The sequence below is a fragment of the Crinia signifera genome, chromosome 2 (genome assembly GCF_055691185.1).
Source record: "Crinia signifera chromosome 2, ASM5569118v1, whole genome shotgun sequence".
Taxonomy (NCBI): domain Eukaryota; kingdom Metazoa; phylum Chordata; class Amphibia; order Anura; family Myobatrachidae; genus Crinia; species Crinia signifera.
Window position 1 is genome coordinate 396,622,240 of NC_139218.1, and position 13,768 is coordinate 396,636,007.

At 50.0% G+C, this 13,768-nt stretch overlaps 2 protein-coding genes across 2 annotated transcripts in view; one reads left to right on the forward strand and one right to left on the reverse strand.

The window, feature by feature from the left end:
- Positions 1-5,733: 5,733 nt before the first annotated feature.
- On the forward strand, positions 5,734-6,714 carry LOC146058601 (olfactory receptor 4B13-like). The gene has a single exon (XM_083170876.1). It carries the CDS (start codon positions 5,734-5,736, stop codon positions 6,712-6,714), a length of 981 nt encoding a protein of 326 aa, XP_083027002.1.
- A 5,436-nt stretch (positions 6,715-12,150) lies between these two features.
- The window catches only part of LOC146058602 (uncharacterized), an 83,512-nt gene continuing 81,894 nt past the window's right edge, over positions 12,151-13,768 (reverse strand). Inside the window, exon 17 of the mRNA XM_083170877.1 lies at positions 12,151-12,206. Within this exon, the coding sequence (XP_083027003.1) occupies positions 12,151-12,206 (56 nt within the window). The remainder of the gene's footprint in view (positions 12,207-13,768) is intronic.

The window sequence follows — 13,768 nt, forward strand, 5'->3', positions numbered from 1 at the left end:
AGTAACACTTTTTCCACTAGTATCAGTTAGTGGGCCTATGTTTTCCTTAATTAAACGTTTACTATTTATGTATTTAAAAAACTTCTTTGGGTTGGTTTTGCTTTCAGTGGCTATGCACTCTTCATATAATATTTTAGCTGCTTTGATTACCCCTTTACAAGTTTTGTTTGATTCTTTGTATTTTGCGAACGCCTCCTCATTCAAGTTATTTTTATAGAATTTAAAGGCTCTGGTTTTATTGTTGATAGCTGACCTTACTTCTTTGTCCAACCATGGTGGCTTTTTTTGTTGAATTTACCTTTAATTACTTTAGGAATGTATTCAATAGTTAGTGAATCAAGCACCATTTTTAGAGTATCCCACATTTCCTCTGCATTTTTTCCCTCCATAACCGTTTCCCACCCAATTCCTGCAAGGGCTTCCCTGAATAATTCAAAGTTCGCTTTTCTGAAGTTTAGTATTTTTGCAGATCCTTTTTGATGTAATTTACTGAAGTTGATTTCCAGTGAAACCATATTGTGATCACTATTCCCTAATTGTTCAATTACTTTTGTGTTTGAAACTAAGTCTGTGTTATTTGTTAATACTAAGTCCAAGAGCGCCTCATCACGAGTTGGAGTTTCTACCGTTTGTGTAATAAACTGGTCTTTAAGTAAGCTTAAGAACCCATTGCTTCTTGCTGATTTACCTGTTTCGTTTTCCCAATCAATGTCGGGTAAATTAAAATCCCCCATAATTAATACCTGACCCTGATTTGATGCTTGTTTGATTTGGTTTAAAAGAAGAGACTCTTCCCTTTCATTTATATTTGGTGGTCTATAGCATACCCCTATTATAAATTTGTTTTTTGGTTTCTTATTATTGTCGGTTATCTCTGCCCACACTGTCTCTGAGTTGTCGTCTTCCAGGTCTGTGCTCATATTTTTCTCACATGATGTTAAGTTATTATTTACATATAGGCACACACCCCCGCCCCTTCTATTTTCCCTGTCTTTCCTGTAGAGTGTATATCCCTCCATGTTTAATGCCCAGTCATGCGACTCATTACACCATGTTTCTGTAATACCAATGATGTCGTAGTCATCCCTACTGATCACCGTTTCAAGCTCCCCGATTTTACTCACTAAGCTTCTTGCATTAGCCAGTAAGCATTTTAATTTATGTTTATTTTTAGATATGGCTCTAATATTGTGATTAGTTTCACCCCAGGACCCATTTGAATTCTTAACTAGCTTCCCCTTTCCCCTCTCCCCTTCAATAGACTCTCTACAGGCCTCCCCACCATGCACACTGCCTGCCCTCTCCATAGTTCCGGGAATTCTTCCTCTGTCATTCCCTCCTTCCCGTATACTAAGATCATCTGTACCTAAGAACTGTAATGGGGTAACGTGACTGTTACAACATAACATTTTATTACATGACATTCCTGATGCACCCTGAGAGTTACCCCCGATTTTACCCTTGTTATGTCCCAGGGCTTTGTCTATGTCTCCGTCCCCCCCCCCCATCTCCTTCCCCCATATGATTCCTGATCCCAGTCCGGCTTCTCTCCCTGATGGTCCCATAATGTCTTGCTGCCCCCACCCCCCCGTCGCCTAGTTCTATTTCATATTATAAATTGGGGACACTGGGTGAGTTGGTCTAACCTCCGCCGCCAGTTACCGCCCCCCCTCTGCCGGCAACTGCAATGATACTAGTCGCATATGCTCTAACATCCGATTAGTATAGCAACAAGCAGCTTTTGAGATAACCCAGCGGAGGGTGAGCGGGTCCCCAGCTGCTCCCCCTCCATCCCTCCATTACCCGGCTGCTGGCTGCTGTGGGTGGGCTATGTCTCCTCCTTCCTGCACCCGGAAGAGGATGTACAGTGCAGGAAGGAGGAGGTCATCGGTCGCAGGTGAGGGAGGTGGTCGGCAATCGGCCGTATTTTTGGCCTGAGAAATCGGCCCATTTACAAAGCTAGGATTCGTATTTTCTGATGGTGAACTCATTCGTCTATGGCTGCCGAGTTTCCCTCTCCATTTGTCTGGTTTTCCATGTTATGTCTTATGTTGAATTTTTGGTTCCCACTTTTAGGAATTACAAGTCATTGGTTCTCTATTTGTAGGCCTTTATTTATCACAAGGATGATTTTGATGTACAACTATACAGTTTTCTATCGACATTTGCTATGCCACTGGACTTGATATTTCAATACCTGGATCTTTGTAGACTCCTGCTTTGGTCTCTTTATGGCATCACATGCTCTCATCGAGGACCCTTAAAATTTGTATTTACATATACCGTATTTGCCGGCGTATTAGTCGACCGCCGTATAAGATGACCCCCCAACAATAGGAGAGCCCCAGGAGGGCCCAGCTAAATACAATAAGAGCCAGGAGGGAATGAAATGCCCACGGGCCGAGAGGGCCCGACTATCATGCCCACAGGCCGGAGAGCCCTGATCTGTACCCACGGGTGGTCTAGGGAGGGGTAGGTGGCCTGGGGCCGCCTACCTGCTGTTGGGAGAGGCCGAAGGGGGGAGCTTTGTCATCTCTTCTGCTTTCCACCCCTGCTGGTCTCTCCGGATCCGGCCGCCATCTTTCTTCTGCCGCTGGCCTGTCCTGGAAAGTGGCGGCGCTGCTTCTCCTCTTCAGCGGCCGCAGGAGCTCTTCTCCCCGCCTCAGTCTTCTGCACCGTCCTCTGGCGGCTTCCGGCGTCCTCTTGCTCCTCAGCCTGGGGACTTCCTTCCTCGCCCTCCTGGCGGCATCTGACATCAGACGCCGGGGGCGAGGCTGAGTACAGCGCATGATTGGCTCCCGAAAAGCGGGAGATTCAAAGCACCGCTCCGTTCGCTGCCGCTTCCATCCCCGCTGCACCTGCACTGTGGGTATCATACAGCTGATCCCCATGCCCGCCTCCATTAACCCTGCGCAGACCCGGCGTATAAGGCATATCCGGGGTATAAGACGACCCCCCCACTTGGAGGCATTTTTGTCAGGGGTAAAAAGTCATCTTATACGCCAGCAAATACGGTATATATTCCAATGTCTGTTTTGTTTTGGAATGTTTCATTGATCTCTGCTATTATTCTACTTTTTGTACTATGCCTGAAAAACTCAAGAAATATATGTTACAAAAAAAAAAATCAATGGGGCCAGATGGTATACATCCAAAGATACACTAACAATGGGTGGTGGTACCACCATTAACAGAATGATTCAACCAGTCACTAGCTACAGAAGTAATTCCAGAGGACTTGATAATATTGAATGTAATACCACTGCACAGAAGTGGAAGCAAGGCAGACACAAGCAACTACCAACGAGTGAGCCTCACATCTACTAGGAACATTTAGTAAGGCTTTTAACACTTTCACACATCACAGACTGCTAAATAGACTTGAAACATAGGATTGGATACTAAGATGGTTGTATGGAACAGAGCTTGGTTGCAGGATAGAAAACAGGATTGGTAATAAATACAGTGCATTCACAGGAGGGTAATGGGTACTTGTGGACAATCACGGCTCCCACGATGTGCATCGTATGGTAAAAAATCGCATCGCATGCGATTGCGATTTTTAACAGAAATGCATCCAAATGCATTGAAATTTGTATCACACATGTTCAATGGCCCCCAAATGTCATTTTTCAGGCTTTACCACCCCCACTAACAACGCAAACCAGAAGCGTGGCGAGCGTAGCGAGCCCGCGAGGGGCGGCGGTACGCGTCCTACGACCTTTTCATACCCCCACTATCCACGTCGGCGTGGAGTTGAGAATAGAAAGTGTGGCGAGCGCAGCGAGCCACCGAGCCCGAAGCGTGGCGAGGGGACACGGATACCTTCACAGGTATACGCGTCCCCTCGCGGGCTTTACAGGTGTCCGCGTCCCCTCGCGGGGCTCGCTGCGCTCACCACGATTCGGGCTCGGTGGCTCGTTTGTATGGGGAAAGAAATCCTTCGGGGGCCATACAGATGGGGCTTATGTCATCTTTGCAGGGCTGGCATTTCTAACACCAACCCCGCCATCACACCAGCCCCACCAGGGGGCGCGCGCGCGCGCAAGACGCTTGCGCGCCCCCTGGGCAATGGAGCCTGCCTCCAGTCCCCGCCACCTCCCCCGCCATCGCCGCCCCGAGCGCCCCCCTAACCCTGCCCATCTCCCTGAAGCAGGGACATGCAGCGTCCTCACCGAGAGACTGGGATGTGCGTGCATGTGAGACGCACGCGTGTCCCAGTTCAGTATAGCCTCTGTCTGCCGGCGCTTGCCACTGGGGAGGGTCTGGCGAGCCCCGGCCAAGGATGGCAGGGGCTACATCTGTATGTAAAAATTTCTCTTACAAATTGGCCTGCTGCAGCCGTCCCACACTCCGGCGGCTGCCGCTGAATAGGACTGACAGTCTCCAGCTGCTGTTGATTAAAAGGAATCTCGCGAGATTCCCCTGTACTTGACTCCTGGCAAAGCCGCCGGTCGGGTGGGAGGGCCACTCAGACTGGCCACGGGTCTAGAATGTAAAGTATGGGGCATAAAATGAATAACTACCATGGACAGGTGTTTCTCAGTAAGCATTCGGACAGTGGCACCTCCATGGTCTGATTCAGACCTGCTCGCTAAGCAGCGTTCATTCGCTACCTAGCCAGCGGGTAAACGCCGCTGGCCAGGGGAGCAAATGCCCACCCCCATTCGCCGACCAAATGCCCACGCTGGCATGCAAATGGATGTCTACGCTGATACATCCAGTCGCATGCGGTATACGGGCAAAAAAATCATTCGATGGACGCCACCATTGAATGATTTTTTTACCCATCTGCAAATAAAAGTCAATATAGACTAATATTATCTGCCTCGGATATGGCCAAAATAGGGGAGGTGCTGATGTAGTGTGACCTCAGCTGCCCGCTGCGTGCAGGTTTTGACCCGCCTGCATTTGCGTCGGGACGCCCAGCATTTTTCTGGGTGCACCCACTGTTTTTCTGGGCACGCCCAGGAAACACTGGGCATTCCCATGCCCCCTTGGTGTGAACACCTTGGCGAGTGTGATACTCACACAGCGGGCCTGCACATGTGTATATTCGCCGATCTGCTTTTCAGCAAGTAAACCTGAATCACCCCCTCAATATGTTGCTATGGTTACACCCCTTCATAGCCTTTAGTATATCTAACAGTATAGCGAAGAGTCATAGGGCCTAATTCTAGTTCACTCTTAGAGGCAAATTCCTTCTTAGCTGGACAAAACTATGTGCACTGCAGGGGGGCAGATGTAACGTGTGCAGAGAGAGTTAGATTTGGGTGGGGTTTTACTTCAAAGTGAGATCTATATTGCAGTGTAAACATAAAGCAGCCAGTATTTACCCTGCACAGAAACAAAATAACTCACCCAAAGCTAATTCTCTCTGCACATGTTACATCTGCCCCCCTGCAGTGCACATGGTTTTGTCCAGCTAAGAAGGAATTTTCCTCTAAGAGTGAACCAGAATAAGGCCCATATTTATTAAGACTGCAGCTTAGTGGATATGACTCTTTGCCAGATAAATAAATGATGTATTCCAGTGATCATAGACGCCTTGTGGGAGCGAATCCCCGGGGCAGGGACCGTCCCTGAGATCTGTGTATAAGAAGAGGGATGCAGCAGCAGCTGGAATCACACAATTGTCAGATATCCCAGAGCACATTCCCTGCAGCCATTCCCACATAGGACCGACATTCCCTGTATACTCAGTATAAGCCGTATACTATAGGATTAGTAACCATGGCTTTGCTGGAATATGAGGCTGGAATGAAGCTGGAGAACCTGTCCGGAGTCAGTACATCCTTTGTGTTCCTCGGCCTGTTGGGGATGGAGAATTACCGATACCTGTACTGTGTATTAGCCCTCAGCCTGTATATAGCCACCATGACCCTCTGCTGCCTGATTGTCTATGTGATCTGGGCTGAGGAGAGTCTCCATGAGCCCATGTATATGTTCATCTGTAACCTGATTCTCAATGGTGCGTGTGGTAACACCGTTATCTTCCCGCAGTATATAATGAACCTGCTGCTGGGATCCTGGACGATCACGGTTCCTCGGTGTCTCCTGCAGACATTCTGTGTCCAGAGCTTTTCTACGGTGGAAATATTCACATTCACCACCATGGCCTATGACCGCTATCTGGCCATCGGTCACCCCCTGAGATACTCCGCCTTGATGACCAATGTAAAAGCTCTGACATATATATTTATCATTTGGATCGCTGCCTTTATACTGGTCCTGGTTCCGGTGATACTGACGGCAAACCTGCGGTTTTGTGGGGTGAATATTAATAACATTTTCTGTGACAATATGTCGCTGGTCCGACTGGCCTGCGGCGACACCTCCGTCAGTAACATCTTTGGACTTGCTGAAACATTAGTTGTCATTTTGTGTACGCTGCTGATTATTATATACTGCTATATAAGGACGCTGGCGGTCTGCCTGAAGATCTCTGGGCCGGCTTCTCTGAAAGCCGTCCATACTGTGCTGACGCACGTCGTCACCTTCTGTGTCTTCATGACGGCATCTCTGTTCGTATTCCTGAGATACAGACTGAATGGTGGCACGGTGTCGGTCACGGCCCATGTGATGCTCTCCATCAGCGGACTCCTCACGTCTGTCATTGTGAACCCCATTGTGTACGGGGTAAGGACGGAGGCTCTAAAGCTGAAACTTATCCTTAATATCAAGGAAATGCCCGTACTGAGGAGACTGACATAGTGTCTCATAGTGTCTCATAGCCGATAGCAACCAATCAGATTGTGTCTATTATCTCATCTCTAGAGTACAATGACTGACAGAATCTGATGCTTCTCGTGTTTATGTAGAAGCTTACACCATTATGTAAGGAGTATCTGGCACATGTGAGGGCTGGGCAGGACGGTCGCTGGGGGATTTCTTGCTGGACAAGGACCTCGGCCTGCTCAAAAAAACAGTTTATGGTGCAACGGTCCCATGACGGGCACATACGGGGCAGCAGCAGGACCGGGCGGTTTTCAATTAGGAAACTAATGATTAAAAAGATTTTATAGAAAAGTTGAATTTCCTATATTTCTACATAAAATCGGCTAGGTGTCAATTGGCAAATTAATCATTTGATTCTGGTTTGTCACTTCACAACCTCGAAGTATGTGTGTGTGTGTGTGTGTGTGTGTGTGTATATATATATATATATATATATATATATATATATATATATATATATATATACAATCTATATGCAAAAGATAACATGGCAATATATCATGACAGTAAAAAAATAGTGTTTCTTATGAACTTTAGTTATGAAGAGATTTGATTTGAAACAAAGACATTTGCAAATGCTATGTACTAATTATCAGTGAATTGGTGATTAGCGCCAGTAAATGTCACACATCAGGAAAACATCTCCTGCTAGTACAGTCACATGGGGAAAACATCTCCCACTAGTACCGTCACACACAGAGACACCTGCCCCTCTCTCTAGGGGTGAGCAGTGTCACAAAGGCTATTCCTGGGACCTGCTCACTCACTGACTATGTACTGTAACTCCTGGATAATGTATATACATTGGGGACTCATTAATATCTGGCCCACTGGGAGCCTCCAAACTGTTTCAGAAAAAGGAATGAGGAGTAAGCAGAAAATGGCCCAGTGTCCCCGAGAGAGCAAAGCTAAATGGTTTACCATAGGAAAGACGCACAGGAGGAATTGTGACTATATCAAATACGGGAGATAAGAAAGTGGCATCTTATATGCAGTATTATGTGTTTTATTCAGGAGAATATTTGATATCCAGGAAATCTCTGGTAGATTACTAATGATAGAAGGTAGAGATTCATCCCTTCTGGATATACCTCTTAACCAAGCAGTCGGCCTAAAAGCATGGCAAACAGAAAGCTGGGGCTAACTAAGCCAATCCGCTTCTTGTCTACCTGCACGGTCGTCCGGCACACTGAGATAGGGCCTGGCCAATCAGCTCCACCTCCCAGCACAGTCCTTGGCCACCCGGGTACACTGAGACAGGGGCTGGCCAATCAGCTACACCTCCCAGCACAGTGCTTGGCCACCCGGCACACTGAGACAGTGCCTGGCCAATCAGCTCCACCTCCCAGCACAGTGCTTGGCCACCCGGCACACTGAGACAGTGCCTGGCCAATCAGCTCCACCTCCCAGCCAGGGCCGGGAACAGAAAACTCAGGGCCCGGTACACTGATATCTCTGGCAGGCCCCACCAACACCGCCCCTTTGAGCAAAACATTTTTAATATACTGCAATGTATTTTTTATATTGTTACAAAAGAAACATAATTAATATTCACTAATACCGAAGGAGGGTCTGAGTAAGTACTTTTACAGGAACCAGGGGGGTGCCATTATAAACCATTGCTAGGCACTGCACTGCCGCCGGTATGCTTACAGCCCTGAGCGCGTCAGAACCTTGGGGCCCCTCACAAGCTTGAGGCCCGGTACAGGTGTCCCCTTTGACCCCCCCCCCCTGTCGCCTGCCCTGCTCCCGAAACAGTGCTTGGCCACCCAGGACACTGAGACAGGGGCTGGCCAATCAGATCCATCTCCCAGCACTTTGCTCGGCTGTCCAGCACACTGTGATAGGGCCTGGACAATAAGCTCCACCTCCCAGCATATTGCTCAGCCACCCGGCAAAATGAGACAGGGCCTGGCCAATCAGCTCCACCTCCCAGCACTCTGCTTCACCACCTGACACACTGACACAGGGGCAGGCCAATCAGCTCCACCTACCTGCCCTCTGCTCTGCCACCCAGCACACTGAGACAGGAGCTAACCAATCAGCTCCATCTCCCAGCGCAGTGCTCGACCAGCCGGCACACTGAGACAGGGCCTGGCCAATCAGCTCCACCTCCCAGCACTCTGCTCCGCCACCTGGCACACTGACCCAATTTGCTCCACCTCCTCTCACTCTGAGTGGCCACCTGACACACTGAGACAGGAGCTGACCAATCAGCTCCACCTCCCAGCGCAGTGCTCGACCACCCGGCACACTGAGACAGGGGCTGGCCAGTAAGCACTGACACATTTTGTTGCAATAGCACTTGATAAAGTTGCTATTGCAAGGAAAGCGGCGGTGCTTATTGCAAGTGACTTACCCTGCTCAGGTACCAACAAGCCACCACAGTGTCCGGACAAGCCTCAGCATTGTCATCTTGTCAATGTATTTTTAAATAAAATCGTGATCTATATAATCTTTGGTTCCCACATACCATTGGAAACTACCCGGATAGCACAGTTTACCCCTTTCTTTTTTTACATTGATTAACGGTAGTGACACCCCCGTTCCACATAACCACAGCTTAGCACAGCAGCTCACCACTCAGCACCCAACCAGCCACCTGTTATCTGTTTTCTTCACACTGAGACAGGGCCTGGGCAATTAGCTCCACCTCCCAGAACTCTGCTCAGCCACCCAGCACACGGAGACAGGGGTTGACCAATCAGCTCCACCTCCCAGCCCTCAGCTCGGCCACCTAGCACACTGAGACAGGGTCTGGCCAATCAGATCCACCTCCCAGCACTCTGCTTGGCTGCCTGGCACACTGAGACAGGGCCTGGGCAATCAGCTCCACCTCCCAGTGCAGTGCTGGGCCACCTGGCACACTGAGACAGGGCCTGGACAATCAGCTCCACCCCCCAGTGCAGTACTGGGTCATCCAGCACACTGAGACAGGGCCTGGACAATCAGCTCCATCTCCCAGCACTCTACTCAGACATCCAGCGTACTGAGACAGGGCCTGGGCAATCAGCGCCACCTCCCAGAACTCCGCTTGGCTGCCTGGTACACTGAGACACGGGCTGACCAATTAGCTCTACCTCCCAGCAATCTGCTCGCCCACCCAGCACACTGAGACAGGGGCTGACCAATCAGCTCTACCTCCCAGCATCTGCTCGGCTGCCCAGCACACTAAGATAGTGGCTGACCATTCAGCTCCACCTACCGGCAGTCTGTTTAGCTGCCCGGCACATTGAGTCAGGGGCTGGCCAATTAGATCCATCTGCCAGTGCAGTGCATGGCCACCTGACAATATGAGAAAGGGGTTGGCCAATCAGCTCCACCTACCAGTGCTCTGCTCGGCTGCCCGATACACTAAGACAGAGCCTGGCCAATCAGCTCAACCTCCCAGCACAGTGCTCAGCCACCCAGCACACTGAGACAGGGCCTGGCCAATCAGCTCCACCTCCCAGCACAGTGCTCGGCCACCCAGCACACTGAGACAGGGCCTGGCCAATCAGCTCCACCTCCCAGCACTCTGCTTGGCCACCCAGCACACTGAGACAGGGGTTGACCAATCAGCTCCACCTCCCAGCACTCTGCTCGGCCGCCTGGCACACTGAGACAGGGCCTGGCCAAGGGCGAGATGTACTAAGCGTTGAAAAGTGATAAAATGGAGAGTGAAAAACCACCAACCAATCAGCTACTGCCTATCATTTTTCAAACACAGCATGGAGTTTGGCAGTTAAAAGATGATTGGCTGGTGGTTTATCACTTTCCATTTTATCACTTTTGAAGCTTAGTACATCTGGCCCCAAATCAGATCCAGCTCCCAGCACTCTGCTCGGACATCCAGCACACAGAGACAGGGCCTGGCCAATCAGCTCCACCTCCCAGAACTCTGCTCAGCCACCCAGCACACAGAGACAGGGGCAGGCCAATCAGCTGCACCTCCCAGCCCTCTACTTGGCTGCCCGGCACACTGAGACAGGGGCTGAATATTCAGCTCCACCTTCCAGCACTCTGTTTTTCTGCTCGGCAGATTGAGGCAGGGGCTGGCCAATTAAATTCACCTGCTAGCGCAGTGCATGGCCTCCTGGCAAAATGAGACAGAGGTTGGCCAATCAGCTTGACCTACCAGCACTCTACTCGGCTGCCAGACTCACTGAGACAGAGCCTGGCTAATCAGCTCCACCTCCCAGCACAGTGCTCAGCCACCCAGGACATTGAGATAGGGGCTGACCAATCAGCTCCACCTCCCAGCGCAGTGCTCGACCACCTGACACACTGAGACAGGGCCTTGTCAATTACCTCCACCTCCCAGCGCTCTGAGAGGCCACTCAGCTAGTGTGCCAGTGTGCTCTGACACACTGGCTAGCCAATCAGCTCCACCTCCATGCACTCTGCTTGGCCACCTGGCATATTGAGACAGGAGCTGACTAATCAATTCCAGCTTCCAGCACAGTGCTCGACCACCCACTATACTGAAACAGGACCTGGCCAATCAGCTCCACCTCCTAGTGCAGTGATTATCTGCATAGCACACTAAGACAGGGGCTGACCAATCAGCTCCACCTCCCAGCACTCTGAGCGGCCACCTGGAACACTGACACGGGGGCTGGCCAATCAGCTCCACCTTCCTGCACTCTGCACGGCCACCTGACACACTGAAACAGGAGCTGACCAATCAGCTCCATCTCCCAGCGTAGTGCTCGACCACCTGGCGCACTGAGACAGGGCCTGGCCAGTCAGTCTGGTGGTCAACATGGAATCTGCTGAAAATGGCCATAGAAAAATGGCCACCAACTTGTAGGAGACTAATTCTAGAGGTCCTACTGGACCTCTAGTTTCTATCAGGTAAGTGCAGCATGTACAGCCATAGGTGCCGATTCTGTGGGTGCTTGAGGGCCCGAGCACCCACGAAAATTGATGAGCACCCACCGGCTCAGCAGCGGCCTACTCGCCCGTGTCCCACTGCACTCCCCCTCCTACGTCGCTGGCACAGGTACTGTGGGGGCATTTATGTATTTGGCACTGTGGGGGCTTTTAGGTATTTGGCACTGTGGGGGCATTTATGTATTTGGCACTGTGGGGACATTTATGTATTAGGCACTGTGGGGGCATTTATGTATTTGGCACTGTGGGGGCATTTATGTATTTGGCACTGTGGGGGCATTTATGTATTTGGCACTGTTGCCACCATTTGAATATTGGAAACAACTGTGCTGCGTAATATAAATCAGTATTATTTTGTGGCCACGCCCCTTTCCCATGAAGCCACTCCCCTATATTTTTGGCTTGAGCACCCACCAGCAAAAACATAGATTGGCACCAATGTGTACAGCAATACCCTGGCACTGAGCATGAAATCCCTGGCAATGAGCAGGTAACCCTGGCAATGAGCAAGTAACCCCTGGCAACGAGCATGAAATCTCAGGCAAGGAGCATGAAACTGCTGGCAAGCAGCTTGTATCCCCTGGTAACCAGCTCTGGCAAAGAGCAAGCAGATTAAAAAACTTAGAATTAATTTATGAGGAGCCATACTTTTTGTGGTGGGGGGCCGCAACATTTCTAGTTGTGACACTGACACTCTGGGTGAGATTTATTAGGATGAGAGATTCAGAAAGTGAGAGATTTGGTAAGAAATCTCCAGGTTTTTTAAAGCGGCCATCAATTACACTGCTAAACCAGTTTGATATTGCAGTGTAAATGATTGCCGCTTTAAAAAAACTGGAGATTTCTCACCAAATCTCTCACTTTCTGAAAATCTCATCCTATTAAATCTCACCCTCTGAGTGGAGTTTTACTGTGTCTGCAAATCATTTATAAATTTGAGAAAATATGCTGCTCTACCTAGCCCAAAGCAGCTCAGCCGCACCGGGCATTCTGCGCCATTTGGTGCAACAATAGGCACAACAGCAACTCCACGAAGCAGAAGACCACGTAAAATCACAGAGCAGGGTCAATGACTGATAAGGTGCATGGTGCGTAAATGTCACCAACGCTCTACTGATTCCATAGCTGAAGAGTTCTGAAATTCTACTGGCATTAATGTAAGCACAAAACCTGTGCGGTCGGAGCGTAATGGAATGGGTTTCCAAGGCCGAGCAGCTGCATGTACATCACCAAGACCAATGCCAGGTGTGGGATGGAGTGTTGTAACCCACACCAACACTGGACTGTGGAGTACTCAAAATGTTTTTTGTGGAGTCACAGAGTGGTGGAAGAGGGGTAATAGTATGGGGCTGGTGGAGGAGGGATAATGGTATGGGGCAGGTGGAGGAGGGATAATGGTATGGGACTGGTGGAGGAGGGATAATGGTATGGGGATGGGGGAGGAGGGATAATGGTATGGGGATGGGGGAGGAGGGATAATGGTATGGGGATGGGGGAGGAGGGATAATGGTATGGAGCTGGTGGAGGAGGGATAGTGGTATGGGGGCAGGTGGAGGAGAATGGTATGGGGCTGGTGGAGGAGGGATAATGGTATAGGGCTGGTGGAGGAGGGATAATGGTAAGAGGCTGATGGAGGAGGGATAATTGTTTGGGGCTAGTAGAGTAGGTATAATGGTGGGGCTCTGGTGGAGGACAGAAAATGGTATGAGGCTGATGGAGGAGGGATAATGGTACGGGAGCTGGTGGAGGAGCGATAATGGTACGGGGGCTGGGGAAGGAGGGAGAATGGTACAGGGCTGTTGGAGTAGGGATAAGGGTATGAGGCTGGTGGAGGAGGGATAATGGTACGGGGCTCGGGGAGGAGGGATAATGGTATGGAGCTGGTGGAGGAGGGATAATGGTATGGGGCTGGTGGAGGAGGGTTAATGGTTTGGAGCTGGTGGAGGAGGTATAATGGTATGGGGCTGGTGGAGGAGGTATAATGGTACGGGACTGGTGGGGGGAGGGATCATGGTACAAGGCTGGTGGAGGAGGCATCATGGTACAGGGTCTGGTGGAGGAAGGATAATGGTACAGGGACTGGTGGAGGAGGGATAATGATACAGGGGCTGGTGGAGGAAGTATAATGGTACAGGGGCTGGTGGAGGAGGGATAA